Raw genomic sequence first — 16,344 nt, forward strand, 5'->3', positions numbered from 1 at the left:
TGCAGTCAAATAATGTCATAACTGTTGTTTTAAGTGACCTACCTGAAAAATGCAAAAATAAGATGCTAAGAATTATCCTCTGCTATCTGATTTACACATTGATGTTAGGTAAATTTTCCAAATTTTCAAAGTCTAACTGCTCAGATATCCTGATTTAAGTTGACCATCAACAGGTTTCACAGTTTAGCTTGTTTGTTTCTAAAGAAATGTGCTTGAATAGTGTCTCAATGCAAAAATTAATAATGATGAAAAGGAATGTAGTCATAATTTCATACTGTCAAGTACTTTTCACACCATCCACCTGTTTAGGATATCGGTGTGATCTTTTCCTTGTTTATAAAGTAGCCTAACACAGTACTACAATTTAAGGACATTCTAGGTTCTAAAGAGCATGCCGAGATGATACATCCCTTGCCATGAGAATCTGTAGACAGGAGTAATGAAGGCTAAGATGAGTAAAAGATAGCTTAGCATATAATACTGAGAGTGGATTCCCTGTGGGGCAGATTAGCAAATGTGCAATTCCAAAATCAAGAAAAGTTTAACACCAACAAGTTCTAAAAGTAATCATTTGGCAATACATGTGTTGGGAATATATGACTTGAATGGATATGAACCCATTTATGCACATGACTATGAAGATTTATATCATTTAAAGCAAAAATAATGCCATGTGTAATGACAGGATCCTGCTCCCCGTGATTACAGTGGTAGCATATCATATACAAGAGATATACTTTTCTAACCTAAGACAAAATCGTTAGTAAGAAAGTGTATGTAGGCCTACAGATCTTAGACAAGGGATTGTGGACCTATTTGTGGTTTGTGAAGGAGGTAATGCTTCAAAACAAAGGAAAAGATCTGTCCTGGGTATACAAGAGTTAGGGATTAGCTCAGTGCGGATTATGACACTGATAATGAGACGGTAAAATGTGGGAATTTAGGATGACTGTGCTGTCTTGTTTTAAGTTAATAAAATACCAAAACTAATAAATTTGGACACATCATATACATTTAAACTAAATAATTCTCTTTTAAAAATGAACATGCCAATACATCCTTAGCAGTGGAGAAAACTGAACTTCAAGATGTTTATAAAATTGCCAAGTGCTGGACTTCAAACTCATAGCTGACACTAGTAACCCATACTCTTCACAGTAGAGCAGTAGGTGACAAGGAAGATAGCTTTTAGAAGAGAAAAGTGCCCTCAACTAGAAATCAGAGGGACTAGCTGCTACTTGGTTATAGTACTCAGTCATTATAATACTTTTGAGAAATCACATAGAAGGTCTGGCTCTTGGTATTCTGTTCTATAAAATGAGAAAAAAAACAATTCCTGTTTCAGAAAACTGCGATAGCATAAATAATATCTTCTATCAGATGGTAGAAACTCATAATTCTAGATTACACTGAATTTCAAATAGCGATAAATTAATAGCTTATATTTATGGAGTGCTCATCCTGCATCAAGACCCTTCTGATTTACTCTCTTGTAAGCTTCACGATAAACATTTGTACCAGTTAATATCATTGTCCTGTTTCATAGACCTGGAAACTGAGATACAAATATTTTAATTAGAATGCCCACCAGATAGCCAGTAGTGAAGCCATAATTCCAATTGGAGAAGCTGGACACAGAGTCTGTCTGTCTTACTGCTCATCAGGAAGACTTCTGGAGTGCCATGAAACCCTAGCTAAGTATGTGACACTTATTTAGCCGTGTGGGTGAGTTATTATGTAGGCAAAAAAAATAGTGAGATCTTTGATTTAGACAAGTAGATATCATAGGAGTGGGCAAAATAATTGGAAAACAGAATACAGACTGGAAAAGCATTTAGAAAGCTACAAGAGTAGCCATCAGTTCAGTGCAGTGAAAACCATGACAGGATGCAGATATACACACAATTGCCTAAGTGTGTGGCTCTTTTAGAGTTTCCTCTTAAAAGTTCTGTGTGCTTATGCTGACACCAAGGGTAATGTTATAGGCAAAAAGCTTCCCAATCATTATTCTTGTTCTTATTGTCAATAGGTCTTCAGGTTACTTTTCTGCTAACGCCATGCTGATTGTTTCAGGGGTTGGGCTGAGGAAGATAGCTCTCCATTTCCTGGAATACCTGTACTGTGTTCAGCCCTGTGCCACTTCGCTGCTTTATTAGATGATTCAAGGTTGCAGGATGGGCATCAAATCTGTTATCTGAGTCCCTCTCAGAAGGGCACAGCAGCCATGCTGCCTACTAACTTCTAACCAAAAACACTTCATTAGGGAGATGGTGCCTGTAATTCAAACTTTTTTCTTCTTTCCATATATTCTGCTCAGACCCTCATTCATCTGTAAACCAGGGGAGTATTGCACCTGTTACTTTTTGGATAATTATAAATAAATCTTGCAGTTTAACTGACTAAAGGATAGCATATCATTGAGAAGAGTCACAAGTTTCTAATAATACAGATATGGGTGATGCATTTTCTAGAAGTGAGATTCCCCTGAAGTAAAGCCAAATGGTTTGTATTATTCATCTATTGCTGCATGACAAATATCATCAAACTTTTGTGACTTGAAACAACAAGGATTTGTTATTCTAGCTTCTGAGTGTCAGGAATATAGCTTAGCTGGTTGCTTATGACACAAGGTCTCTCATTAAGTTTGAAGTCAAGATCCCAAGCAAGGACTCCAGTTTAATATGAAGATTCATCTCTAGGGTATGCCTATACTTGGATCAGGTGTTGCACTACACATAGCATCTTCTTGCTGGCTTTTGATTGGACCTCCCTACAAAGCTGTCTCAAGCCATGATAACAGGCTTCCTTCTAGCAAGCAATCTGTCAGAGAGACAGACATCCTGTGACTCCTACCTTACTCTTTACTCAAGTTGATATTTACAACTCCTACTCAATGGGAGGGAATTATACCAGAGTATTATTAATGACAGGAGGTTGAGATCATTGGAAGGCAACCTGCCGCCCTGGAAAAATTTCATGGTAAATGTTTCATCCAACTTGTTGAAAGAAGAGAACACATTTGTAAATAACCACTACAGGTTACCCTTGAACTGTTAACTTAGATGTAAATCGTACCATACCTGTGGCTGGTAAGAGTACTAAGTTATTTCAGCATTCCTGTGGTTACCAAAGGGCATTCTACTACTTGATCAATCATCGGAAGTTCTAACATTCCTACAAAAAAAAAAAAAATGAATCTCACTGTATATGGAAAACTTGTTAAAAGCCACTACATATAGACTATATTTCTAAAATAAAGAAAATGAGATATAAACATATCACCCCAGGAAATTAAAAATTACAATACAAAAGACATTTATGAATGAATTCAGTGACTTTGACAAGAAGAGTTTAAAAAGCTATGTCTCTAGAAAGCAAATTTTACTGTGAAGCAAATGGGGGCAAAGAAATAGGAGTTTACTAATGAAGTCTACTGTTTTATGATACTCATAGAAAAAAAGTATAGAGAAAGGGTGACTTCTTAAATTGCATTAGTTTATTTGAAAAGTCAAAATGACAGGGTTGGAGAGGGAGAGAAAGAGAAATGGAAAGAGAGTGGATGGACATCCACTGGTTAACTCCCCAGATGTCTGCAATGGCCAAGGCTGCGCCAGGGATTCCCTTGTAGGTGACAGGGACCCAAGGATGTGGGCTTCCATCCACTGCCTTCCCAGGCACATTAATTGGAAGAACAGGAGCCAGGACTTGAACTGACTCTCTGATATGGAAGGTTGCCTTCCTAAGCTGTAGCTAAACCTCTGGGCTACAACACCTGCCCCCAAGAAATACAAAAGTCAGAGGGAAGTAATCTTGAAGAGGGAAGGAAGGAAGGAAAAACCAATGTGGCTTCTCAAAGATTCTAGATGTTAGAGCAGCAGGCACACACAAAAGTTGCCTTCCTGAGAGTCTCTGTTTCCTTTAAAAAAATAAATGTACAGGTGCATGTTAGACAGTTTTAGGAGATCAGTATAAGGGAGCACAACTTATCATTGAAACAGAGAGCTGGAGAGGCTAGAGATGACACCTGAAGTATGATCCAGACATATGACCTTATGATGATGTAACTTAATGTAGGAAAAGAATTTAAAGAATCCAGACTTAACCTCTCATTATCTTTTGTTAAGAATACATCTTGTTATTCTTTAACAAGTGTTGAATTAAAGGTATTTAATTGCCAGATATGCCAACATCCAAAGATTTTAGACTAGGGACTTGACACCAAGAAATCAATGCTGACAATATTTTGCATGGCATTATAACTCAGAATTTTATTATCACTTTTGTCAAACACCATATTTTTTCTCATTAAACTTAAAAATACCAACAGTCTTACTTAGATCTTGCATATACTCCTCAAATAAGAAATCTCTTCAGACATTGGGATGTTTCTCCTTGGATTTCAACACCAATTGAAAGACGCCATTACAATAAGCTGCCATTATTTTAGAGCAATGACTACATTGACTCTAGAGGAATATCAGGGAAATATGGGGCCAGCATTGTGATACAGTGGCTTAGGCTGCTGCCATGATACCAGCATCCTATATGAGCACAGGTTTAAGTCCCAGCTGTTATACTTCCAGTTTAGCTCCCTGCTAATGTGCCTGGCAAAGCAGCAGAAGATGGCTCAGATGCGTGGATCCCTGCCACAGACATGGAAGACCCATATTGAGTTTCTGGCCCCTGTATTAGGCCTGGCCCAGTCAAGACCATTGTGGCCATTTGGGGAATGAACCAGTGGATCAAAGATCTGTCTCTCACTCCCCTCCCTCTAACTTGGCTTTCAAATAATAAATGATTTTTTTTAAAAAAAGACTGTCAGTAAAATGAGTTTGTAAAATGCTTATATTTTGATACATTCTCAAAATTAAATTCTTTGCAAAAAAGCCATTCCAAGGTAACTGAGGAAATCGAAAAGATCACTGAGTGTTGCTACCAAAGAGTGAGCTGTTTGGTAATAGTGACATTAAGTCTCTTTCTGGTAAGCATTAGTCAATGCTGAGTGAAGCCCAGTGTGCATTTTATACTAATCATGCCAGTGCCATCACAGTGAAAATAATGCTACTGGTGCAAGATGTTCATTCAGTAAACCTCTTTGTTTAAAAAAAGGTGTGAGAGAATCTTTTAAAAATTCGTGGAAAATGTATATTGTCTGTTGAATCTATCTTTTTACCAACTTTTTGAAGTGCCTTCATGTTTTAAAGGGCAGGGAGTAGATTGAATCTAGTCACGATTTACTAGCACTTACAATGTAAACCTTATAACAGACACTTGTTACTGACCCTCTAATGAAACTTTAAGAGCTAATTCATTGACCTTTAGGTATCTGGTTTCAAACTACCAACTGCCTGTAAACTTATTTTGCCTCTATTTGATTCTTAATTGTTGATGACCCAATATCGTGGATAATAGGAGATAGTATGCTTAAATCAAATTAATAAACAGGCCGAATTAGCTGTGTTTCAAAATATACAAGTTTATTTCCACTGTAATTTATAGAAAAGATCATCTAACCTATTGAATTAATGGTAACCAAGTGAGTTTACCACTTTAGTTTCTTACTCACTCTTAAAACTTTTTGAACGAACTTCAATGAAAGTAAATATTTCTTGTTTAGGGTATTTTTACCCATAGGTCTTGAATTCACTTAATTGTATTCAATGGCACAAACTGCACATGTGCCTATAGACTTTGAATTCGATACAGGATAGAAAGAACTATGGTAGGAGTCCTTATCCATCATATAGCTTATTTCAGATAGTAAATTACTGAATAAAATCAAAGTCAGGTAGTGATATTTATTCAAGTATGGCAGGCCATGTTGTGCATCCATAAGGGGGAGAACACTTAGGGCAACATGGGTTTCTGTGGGCGAGGAGAAACCCAAGGCATCCTCCAAAAGAGGTAGGTAAGCAGGAAGTAGAAGTAGCCATGCTGCAGGAATGTGAAATATTGTTACATAATAGAAGAATGGGAACAGCAATACAACCAAAGAGTGAAAAGATCCGCCTACGGGATGTGACATAAGTCACAGAAATAGAAAGCCTCATGAAATCTATGTTTTGGAAAATCTGTTACCACACTAATGCACAGGTTTAAGTGGATTCCAGAAGTTACAGTAATAACTGAAAAAAGTGAACTGACAGTTTTTATTTAAGATACAATTGTAATTATGTGCTGGAAAAATAATGGATGCATACAGCCGTTTCTGTTGAAGCAGAAAATAATGATTCTATGACTTCTCATTATGTATGTATGAATACAAGAAATGATGCCAACAATTACCTATCAATTTACATAGATCTCGCATGGAGCCGGATGATTTTGGCACATCCTCACCTTTCATGAAACGTGAAACTCGAATGAGTCTGTGTTACTGATTATAATAACAACGTTATTTTTATGCAAGGGATTTCCAGGTCTTAGTTAAACCAAATCACAAATTAATTCATGTGAACTTGGCAATTTCAAGTATCTATTAGAAGTATATATGCACAGTTTTGGACATATACATAAATGTTTCTGAAATAAATGCAATACATATTTATAGTAAAATAATGGTAAAATATTAAAGATTGAAAGATGAGAACAAGGCAATAGTAATGATAATATTTATGCAAATTATGTTTTATATGCCAATTTCTATGTAATAATATATTAAAGTAACAATACTTCTTTTTCATATGCCAGAGATGGTCCCCAAATTTTGGTCAAGAGGTAAAAGAGCATTTAGATAGTTTTTCTTTTTATGAATGTAAATCCTTAACTTTAAGAGATTACCAAAGTCCATTCTCCCTCTGGCATATGGGAGATGATATGATGCTTGGGGAGAGGTGATCAAGATGAGTATTAGCAACCAAGAGGGAAAAAAAGACAGTTTAAGTTTTGCTTAACTGCTTCAAACTTTTATCCTGGAATTATACAGCCTTTGAAAATCTCTGGGGATGATTTAAATTCATATGATTTGGTATCTGGTGCCCACTAAAGCGTAAATACAGAGTCTCTGAAGATTTAAAATTACTTTTAAAGGGTATTAACACAATCCATCATATTCGCTTTGCCATTTTCTTAGTACAACGCCCTATTATTTGCTGAATCAGCTTTGCTGAATTCATCTTCGCTTCAACAGCTTTATACTGTTTCACAAGTTCTAACTTTGTTGACCAAGATGCCCTAAGTTTAAATATCTTTTAACATTGAGCTCTATTTTATAAACTTAAGAACTAGAAACTTGCTGGGAGAGGAGAGTTTCAAGGTCATTGGTATATTAATCAGGCTCTAAAATATAACAGTGAATAAGTAGTTTGTATTCATTGATTAGCATGATAATTATTACTATGTACTTAATAAGGCAATAAAATTATGTTTAAAAGCTTTATTTCAGTTATAATTTTTTTAAAACTTTCATTTAGTGAGTATAAATTTCATGAGTACATGTTTAGAAATACAGTGATTCTTCCAACCATACCCACAAACCACACCCACTCCATGCGCCTTTCCTCCTCCCGCTCCCACACCCAGTCCCATTCTCCATTAGGATTCATTTTCAATAAACTCTATACACAGAAGACAAGCTCTGTACTAAGTAAAGATTTCAAATATTTTGTTTTTTCAAACAGAGATTCAAATATTTGTGCACAAACACATGCATTCAATATTAAAAAAAAAAACTGAGAACAAGTTTTACATTTAAATCTCATAGTATGACTCATTTAGGACAGAGGTCCTGCATGGAGAGTAAGTACACAGTGACTCCTGCTGTTAATTAACACTCTTATGTGTGACATCAGTGATCACCCAAGGCTCTTGCCATGAGTTGCCCAGGCTATGGAAGCCTTTTGAGACCACAGTCTTTGTCAGTATTTGGGCAAGGCCAAAGACAAAATGAAAATTCTCTCTTCCCTTCTGAGAAAAGTACATTCTTCTTTGATGGCCCCTTCTTTCCACTGGGGTCTCATTCATGAAGATCCTTCATGCAGGAATTTTTTTTTCCCACAATGTCTTAGAATTCCATGCCTAAAATGCTCTCATGGGCTTTTCAGTCATACCAGAATGCTTTAAGGACTCATTCTGAGGTCAGTATGCTATTTAAATCAATTGTCATTCTATGAGTCTGCTGTGTGGATTGCTTCCCAACTCAACATGTCTAAAAATGCAATGTCTGACCTCACTCTAAGTCTTGTTTTTATTCTTTGTTTTAATATTCATTTATTTGAAAGAGTTACAAAGAGAGAGATAAAGAGACAGAGAGCTCTTCCATCTGTTGGTTCACTCCCCAGATGGCTGCAACAGCCAGAGCTGGACCCATAATATAATTTTAGTGTCTTTTTCTTGTAAAGCAAGTATATTTTATATAAATAAAATACAGCCACAAATGAAAACAGCCTGTTTTATCTGTTTGAAAACCTAATTTAAAGTCTACAATAATTCAGACCTGGTTTCTTTGGAGCTACCTAGACAAAATATTTTTCACATAATATATATTCAATAAACCTAAGTTAAATTCATTTGAATTTATACTATATATCTAGAAATGGAAATGTTAATTAAGAAATGTAAACATGGTCATTGGCAAAGCATATCGCTGAGAAAACACTTTTTCAATTCTGGCACAAGACCTTATTAGTAATATAATAATAAGTCATGTCGTAAATGTGTTTCTTTAAAGCATATATCCCTTAATTCTAAAAGACATGCATTATTTTGTTAGTGAACTAAAACTGATGCATCTACAGAATATATTGTATGTAATATAATATATTTAAAATGTCCATATATTGATTTGATGATAGTTTCAATTTCCTCTCAATCAGAACAGGAGGTCATGGTACTCAACAAACATATAATGTCTATGTAAAATGATACCAAAGAACTCTCAAAGTTGTTTTAGGAAAGCCACCATAGAATTGCCGTCTATAATTTAAGAATGAAAATAAAGAATCACAGAGAAAAAAAAATTAAAGTTATTCTGGCACATACTCGAAGCATCATATATTCTTGAAAAAAAAAAACTTCATGGTAAAGTACAGTTTGTAGACTACATGCTTCCTATTTTCAATAAGATCCCTTTTGCAACGTAAGGTAGCATTTACAAGTTCTAGGTACTAGGTCATGGTTATCTTTGGATCAAATATCACACGCCGAAAGTGTAAGGTAAGAAATGAGAAGAAACACTAGAATCAATTGAGAAATTACACGTTTAAAAGTTTCTACTTTTTGGAGGAGAAACTATTGTGAAGCAAAAAATTAAACAAAATAAAATGTCATTGTTATTTTTTAGGTGTTTTAAATGTTTATCTACGATTGAAAGGGCAGACGACAATAGAGAATCCACTGTGGTCTTCCAGTGGGAATAAAGGACAACGATGGAATGAGGCTCATGTTAATATTTATCCTATTACTTCATTTCAGGTAAGAAAGATAGGTAACTCTATGGGAGCATAGCATTAAAGCCAGTGCTTGAAAAATACTCAAATATGAGTGTTCAGGAGTCCTGTGATATGGCCATCACAGATAAAGTTCCCCACTAGTACTAATGGCTGTCTTACAGGGAAAAATGCCCCTTTTAATTTGAATAATAGTATACTAAAATTAAAATAATTCACCTGGAGAAAATGCACTCCATTTCTATAAAAATCACATGAAATATTTTATTCTGTGAAGAAAAACAATCCAAGTTTTATATGAATGGAACTGGCTAGTCAATTAGTGTGTTTGGAATTCCATACACCTTTAACAAAATGTTAATGTTCAAGGTAGTCATTTCAGTAATTTACCACTTTATAGAAGTTACTTTGTTTATGTAGACATAAGTAAGGTTCTAATTGATAGAAGAGAGCTAATTATAAAAAAAAACAGATTTTAACAGTGACCATCAAAACGAATGATGAGATCGTGAAACTATTTCAATGATGTTAATACACTTTCAGTGATCTAATAACTATAAACATAAATATCCTACAAATAACCAGTTTTTTCATATTTTTAAAATATAGTGATTTTAAAATCTAATCATACATTTTATAGATCTATCCCTTATGTTGAAAGGAATAAAATACTTTTATGAGATTATAGCACTGTTTCTTCTAATGATTTATTAGATGCATATAGAAAATATATGATACTGCTCCAATATTTAGTTGGTGGAATGCCTTCCTCTTTTAACATAAGATTCTAATTTTAGAGATAGCACTTCTGGATCTAAGCAGGATGGTTAAAATGCATACAGCTATTCACAATGGTAAAGAAATAATTAAGACTAGCCAACTGTGTACAAATACATAACAGCAACCCCAACCATAAGACTCTGAAAAAATTATTGTTTTGTTTTTGAAGGACAATACAATTATGAAAATTCAATATATGCCAACATGTAAACTAAATTAAAAATTTATGTAGGCCTCAAAAAGCTTTTCTTTCTAAAAGGTTGATGTTATTGTAGAGGTATTTTGTCTCTTCCTTGACTTCTCTCCAACAGTAAATTATTAAATGGAATACATACACAAGATCAAGCAGTGCAGTCATATTAATTTTGCCTTCAGGATTCTCCTTTATTAGCATTTGCACTCACTTAAAAAAGCATTCTGAACACCTTCAGAACAAGTATTTGTTCTTATAGACAGTGGAGCAAAAATATTTTTTGAATTCCTGTTATAGGCCAAGCACAATGCAAGGCAGGGAGATTTTTAAAAATGATTATTTGCCTCACATTGATGCAAAGATACATCTAAGCAGGTAAATCCTATACTTGTAATAATTGCAACAATATAGATATGCACAAAGTTCTGTAAACATGCCCAACCAACAGGAAGAGTAGTCAGTAGGGTCAAGAAAAGCTTATTATGCGGTAAAACCTGAATCCAGCAGAGTCGCAAAGCAGACAAGAGGCCAGCAGTGGGATTCTGGCAAAGTGTGGAGCACACAGAAACATCAAGGTCATCTCCCACAGGATTTGCCAGAGAAATACAAAGCTGTTTATCTAGAATTTTGGTGCTTGAAAATAAATCCAGGACTGATGAGGGCTTAGGCAATGGGGAGTCATCAAAAATATTTCACCCATGATGCTATGGTACACTCAGGTTATATAGCAGGCGGGGTTGGCAAAGCAGTTAAGAAAATTTTAAAAGATTTTGAAGGACAATGATAGAAAACAAACCCAAGATATGCTTAGATAATAACTAGCAGATTAATGTTTGGAATTTGGGAAGTAGTTATGGATGACTAAGAATTTTTCAATTAGGGAGTCTTAAGTGTATATGTGCCACACATTGCATGAAATGATAGGAGTTCCATTAGGAAAATAAAAGAAGCAAAGGACTAGCTCCAAGTTTGTTGTTCCACTTTTGTGCAAAGGAGTTGATTTTGTTTGTGATTTGGCCAATCTTAATTCATTCCATCTTCTTCTCAGGATTATTCATTAAAATGAGGAACTTCAAGAAGACAGTCTTTTGTTATCAGGAAGACTGGAGTCAGAGTGAACTCAGAGCAGAGGTTTCTCACATTTTCCCGAAAATGTAAACAGGTTTTCTGTAGCATATTAAATCTACAAAAAGTATGTTCAAAGGAGATGTTTAGGAATGTTCAGATGACTGAAGCTTTATTCATAATGGTTACAACCTTAGAGAGCCTTACTCTCTGCATTCATAAACTCTTCTCATTCCAACTTAAACATCAGATGAGATTTATACAGGTGGCACTCAGCATTTGCACCATTTCTGGTACACTTAATCTAATATTTTACATCCCTATCTTCATCTGTATCAATTTCCTTTTGCCTAAAGGACTACATTTAACATTTCTTGAAGAACAGGGTCTTTTCAATCTTTATTCGTTGAAAGATTTATCCCTTTCTTTTTCTAAACTTTGAATATCTCACTGTCTTCTTGTATTTTTTCCCATGATAAACTTGTAGAAATGCTTATATTTATGCAATGTGTCTTTTTCCCTCTGATTTAAGATACTTTTTATCATTGTTTATGAGAAATCTGATAAGGCTGGGCTTTAATGTATTTTTCTTCATTTTTATGTGCTTAAGATTCATTTAACTTGGGTCTGTGGTTTTACGGTTTGCATATAATTTGAGGATTTTCTCCTTCTTAACATAGTTTTGCTTCCCTTCTCCTTTGAAGGCTCCAAATATACAAATATAAAGCTCCTTGGCCGGCGCCGCGGCTCAATAGGCTAATCCTCCACCTGCGGTGCCAGCACCCCGGGTTCTAGTCCCGGTCGGGGCGCTGGATTCTGTCCCGGTTGCCCCTCTTCCAGGCCAGCTCTCTGCTGTGGCCAGGGAGTGCAGTGGAGGATGGCCCAGGTCCTTGGGCCCTGCACCCGCATGGGAGACCAGGAGAGGCACCTGGCTCCTGGCTTCGGATCAGCGTGGTGTGCCTGCCACAGGGGCCATTGGAGAGTGAATCAACAGTAAAAGAAGATCTTTCTCTCTGTCTCTCTCTCTCTCACTGTCTTTTCTGCCTGTCAATAAATAAATAAATAAAAACAAATATAAAGCTCCTTGTGTTCTACATATTATTTATACTTTTTTGTCACTTAAAACTTTTTTCTATTCATGTTTACTTTTTGGTACTTTCAATTGTATTGTCACATTTACTAATCATTTCATCCACAATGTCCAATCTTCCTTCATTCCTATCAGTCATTGGTCATCTCTACAATTTCAATGTGAATCTTCTTAGAAAATATTTTTATATGTCCAGTTGTTGTTTTCAGCATGTGAAATTCAGTTATACTGGTTTAAGGCATTATCTACTAAAGCTTACATTTGTATCAGTTCCTGGTTGGTTTCAGTGGACTGATTTTTCTTCCCATTGCGCATCTTTACTTTCCAACTTCTTTGCAAGTCTGGCAATGTGATTGTGTGCCAGGCAATGTGCATTATACCTTCACAGACGCCAGAGATTTTTATGATTCTTGGCTTTTTGGAGGAAATAGAAACTTGGAAACAGTCTGATCTTCTTAGGTGTTGCTTTTAAAATTTGCTAGTTCAAACTGAAGCAGTGTTTTGAGGACAGCAAATTATTTCATACAACTCCATTGACAGTCTTCTGAGTACCTTATGCAATAACCATTGAATTACAAGGTTTTCCAGTTTTGTTGGTGGTCGTATTACCATTCCCAGTCCTATGTGGGCTGGGCACTAGTAAGTAAGTGCATCATTTTAGTTCCTCTAGATCTTGTGTTGTTTCCTTATATTCATGTCCTAATCGGTACTATGCTGAATCATCAAGGCAGTTCTTGTTCATGCTCCGTCTCTATGCAATTCCTTTTTTCTGGTATTCTGCTCTGGACACTCTAGCTGCCTCGGGTTCACTTGGGGAAATGGACAAGTCCACCTAGTTGGCATATTATGTTGCCTTTCTTCAAATAATATTATTAATTGAAGATAGTTCTGTTGTGGGCTGAATAAGTAACAAAATAAAGGTAATACTGTTGATAATAGCTATTTCCACATGTATTTATTTCCTGCAGTTTCCCAAAGTGATATACGCTGTCGATTTTCAAGCTCAGATTACTGCACTTGTTTCATCAGTAGTAATCAGAATGGTTTGTCTCTTGTCAGAAAATATGTTACCCACATTTGCAGAAGACACTATTAACAAAAGCATATCGTATAATCCGAAATACATTTTGTTCTTTGGTGTCTCCATCAACTTTTACTCATTAGTGTTAATGTGAAGCTATTCTTGCTGAGAAATTATATCCGAATACTACAACTTTTAATAGCATCATATATGTGTTTAAATATTGATATTTAATATATATGCTTTAAAGCATTATATTTAATATCAGAAAGTAATCAGCTGCTTAATAGAAACAATTTTGTGTGCTGTTATTCTAATACAGTAGTGCACTTTAAAAAATTGCCATCCAGAGATTAGGAGAGGGAAAAGGAAGAATGGTGGGTGAGAAGTAGGGAGGGAGGGCAGGGTGGGAAGAATCCCTATGTTCCTAGATTTGTATATATGAAATTCATGAAGTTTATATACCTTAAATAAAAGGTTTCTAGATTTAAAAAAAAAGTCATATAAATTTCCACACTAAGAGTTATTTGCCTTATTATACAGTACTTTTTGCATATCAGGTTTTCAGAATCACATGCATACACTAGGAAAACACTTAAATTTCCATTAAGGAAAACTACAAAACTATCAACAGGACTATGTGTAAAGAAAGGGAGACCTGAACTTCCACGTTTTCTACCTGGGTATCCAGATGCAATTCAATTCCTTCTTCAAGTCAGTTAAACGAAATCCATTTTAGAGAAACTGGAGAGGAAGGGAACATACTTTAATCTCTGTGATACAATAATAGAATCAAGGTGAGCTTTGTAAAAACATGACAATTTAACTTTTAAAATTAGATAACCTTTCTGCTCAAGGTCAACATGACACAGATTTACTTCCAATGTATCCAGATCACAACTTCCATGTTGAAATACAGCATATTTTAATGGACTATTGTTATGTCTCATGTTTATATTGAAGAAAAAGTTGTTTGTCAGCCAAGATTTATATTTTGTAAACAATTGACACTTTGGCTCAGGTATATACTTTAAATTTGATACCTATGCATTTCATTTCTATAATGTGTTTCATAGTTAACACGGATATAAAGAAAACAACTAGTACCTTCCCAATAGCAAACTATATGGAAATCAAAAGAAACACATATACTGCTCAGGACCTTTCTCTTCTCAAAAAAGACCCAGAGGAAATCAACAATATTTGTCTGGTCTATTGAATTATATCCATATCATCACAAGATTTCAAAAAAAATAGGAAGACATTAATTATGATTGTTCCAAGAGTTTTAATACACAGAAATTATTTTATCATACTAGTTAATAGCTACTAATTCCATGATGTTTTTCCTCACAATGTTTGTAACTCATGCTGTACTTACACATGTATAAGAAAAAAATCAACCTGCTTCATTCAATGGCAAATTACAATTTACATGGCTGTAAATGCAAGCAGTTTTTATTGCTGTACCACTTCATTCATAATTATCACCAGAGGATGAAGTATTCATTTATGGTAGTGTTCTTGGTATATGGAACCCTCCAAAAACATGACAGCATGACCTTTGTTCACTTTTATTTTTGCTGTTTGACTAACAACACACTTGTAGTCAATATATTGCCAGCAACAACAAATGAACTTGTCAGCCAATTTCCCCTCTGGTGTGTGCTATGAGCAGCTTCACAGCACTTGCTCTCAATTGAACCATAAAAGTTACTGTCCCTAACTTTTATCTCTAGCACAAGTCTAGGTCCAGCCATCTGATTTTGATCAGGCCAGACAGGAAGTCAGGAGAATGAGCAATGGCAAGATCATTATAATTAAAATGTAGCTTTCCAGAGAAAGCAACTTTGAAAAGTTCAATGATGACCTCGTTGATTTATATATTTTAGTTTTGATGTTTAACATAATCTCATGATTTTAGATTGACCCTTACCTGCAGATATCATGAACATACAAAGGGACAATCACTACGTACTTTAAAAATTGTGGATATTTTTAACAAGCCGACTACTCTTAGAAAGCTAAGGGAAGTCCATGCGCTACCAAGCTCATCTCTTCAGCATCCACCTCCATGACAGCACTGACTTCAGCTTCATCTGTATGAATTTCAAGTGTCAGCTGCCGAGGAAACATTCCACCCTTTCTTTATTGGAGTCTTCGCCTACATCCTACTTCCATACACAAAGATGACAGTGTATCACTCTTATTATCCCCATGGCTACAGTGCAAACTCTGTATCATACTCAATAGGCAGCAGTTACTTCTTTTTCATTCCCAATTCCATCCTTTGAAATTAAAATTCTGGATGACTGAGATTTCTCCATTTACCCAATTTTCCCATGTAAAGCATTCTCACTTCTGCACTCCAGAATTAAAACCTCTCTGGTATGCATGCATCCATATGTATTAATTTATTTAGGATTTAATTATTTAGGATATGTTATAAAGCTTACTGTAATGGCAGTATTACACTTTCAGGCAACCCAGTTTTAGCCTTGTGGCTGGAGTGAAAAATGTTTGATTATATGGACCCAGACTGACTCAGCAGGAATCTAAGTTCTTTTTCCAAGATAAAATTCCCTTCATATTAGGGATTGGGGCTAGCTAAGGACTTATTCTAAAATTGACTCTCTATCAGGTAAGAAGCACATAGCAAAGAAAAAAAAAATACCTGAAAGCCTTAAAAACTTGCTGGTAAGAACAAGACAGTACCTTCAAACAGATAGCTCAATGAGATGGGAAATTTATGAATATGTTAAAGGGCATATGTTGTAAGCACCTAAGACATGCCTTTGGGCAATCTTGA

At 35.3% G+C, this 16,344-nt stretch overlaps 1 protein-coding gene across 1 annotated transcript in view; it reads left to right on the plus strand.

Moving 5' to 3' along the window:
• The window catches only part of MDGA2 (MAM domain containing glycosylphosphatidylinositol anchor 2), an 896,755-nt gene that overhangs the window by 859,104 nt on the left and 21,307 nt on the right, over window positions 1-16,344 (plus strand). Inside the window, exon 15 of the mRNA XM_008269620.4 lies at window positions 9,281-9,411. Within this exon, the coding sequence (XP_008267842.3) occupies window positions 9,281-9,411 (131 nt within the window). The remainder of the gene's footprint in view (window positions 1-9,280; window positions 9,412-16,344) is intronic.

The sequence above is a fragment of the Oryctolagus cuniculus genome, chromosome 12 (assembly GCF_964237555.1).
Source record: "Oryctolagus cuniculus chromosome 12, mOryCun1.1, whole genome shotgun sequence".
In the NCBI taxonomy this organism is placed as follows: domain Eukaryota; kingdom Metazoa; phylum Chordata; class Mammalia; order Lagomorpha; family Leporidae; genus Oryctolagus; species Oryctolagus cuniculus.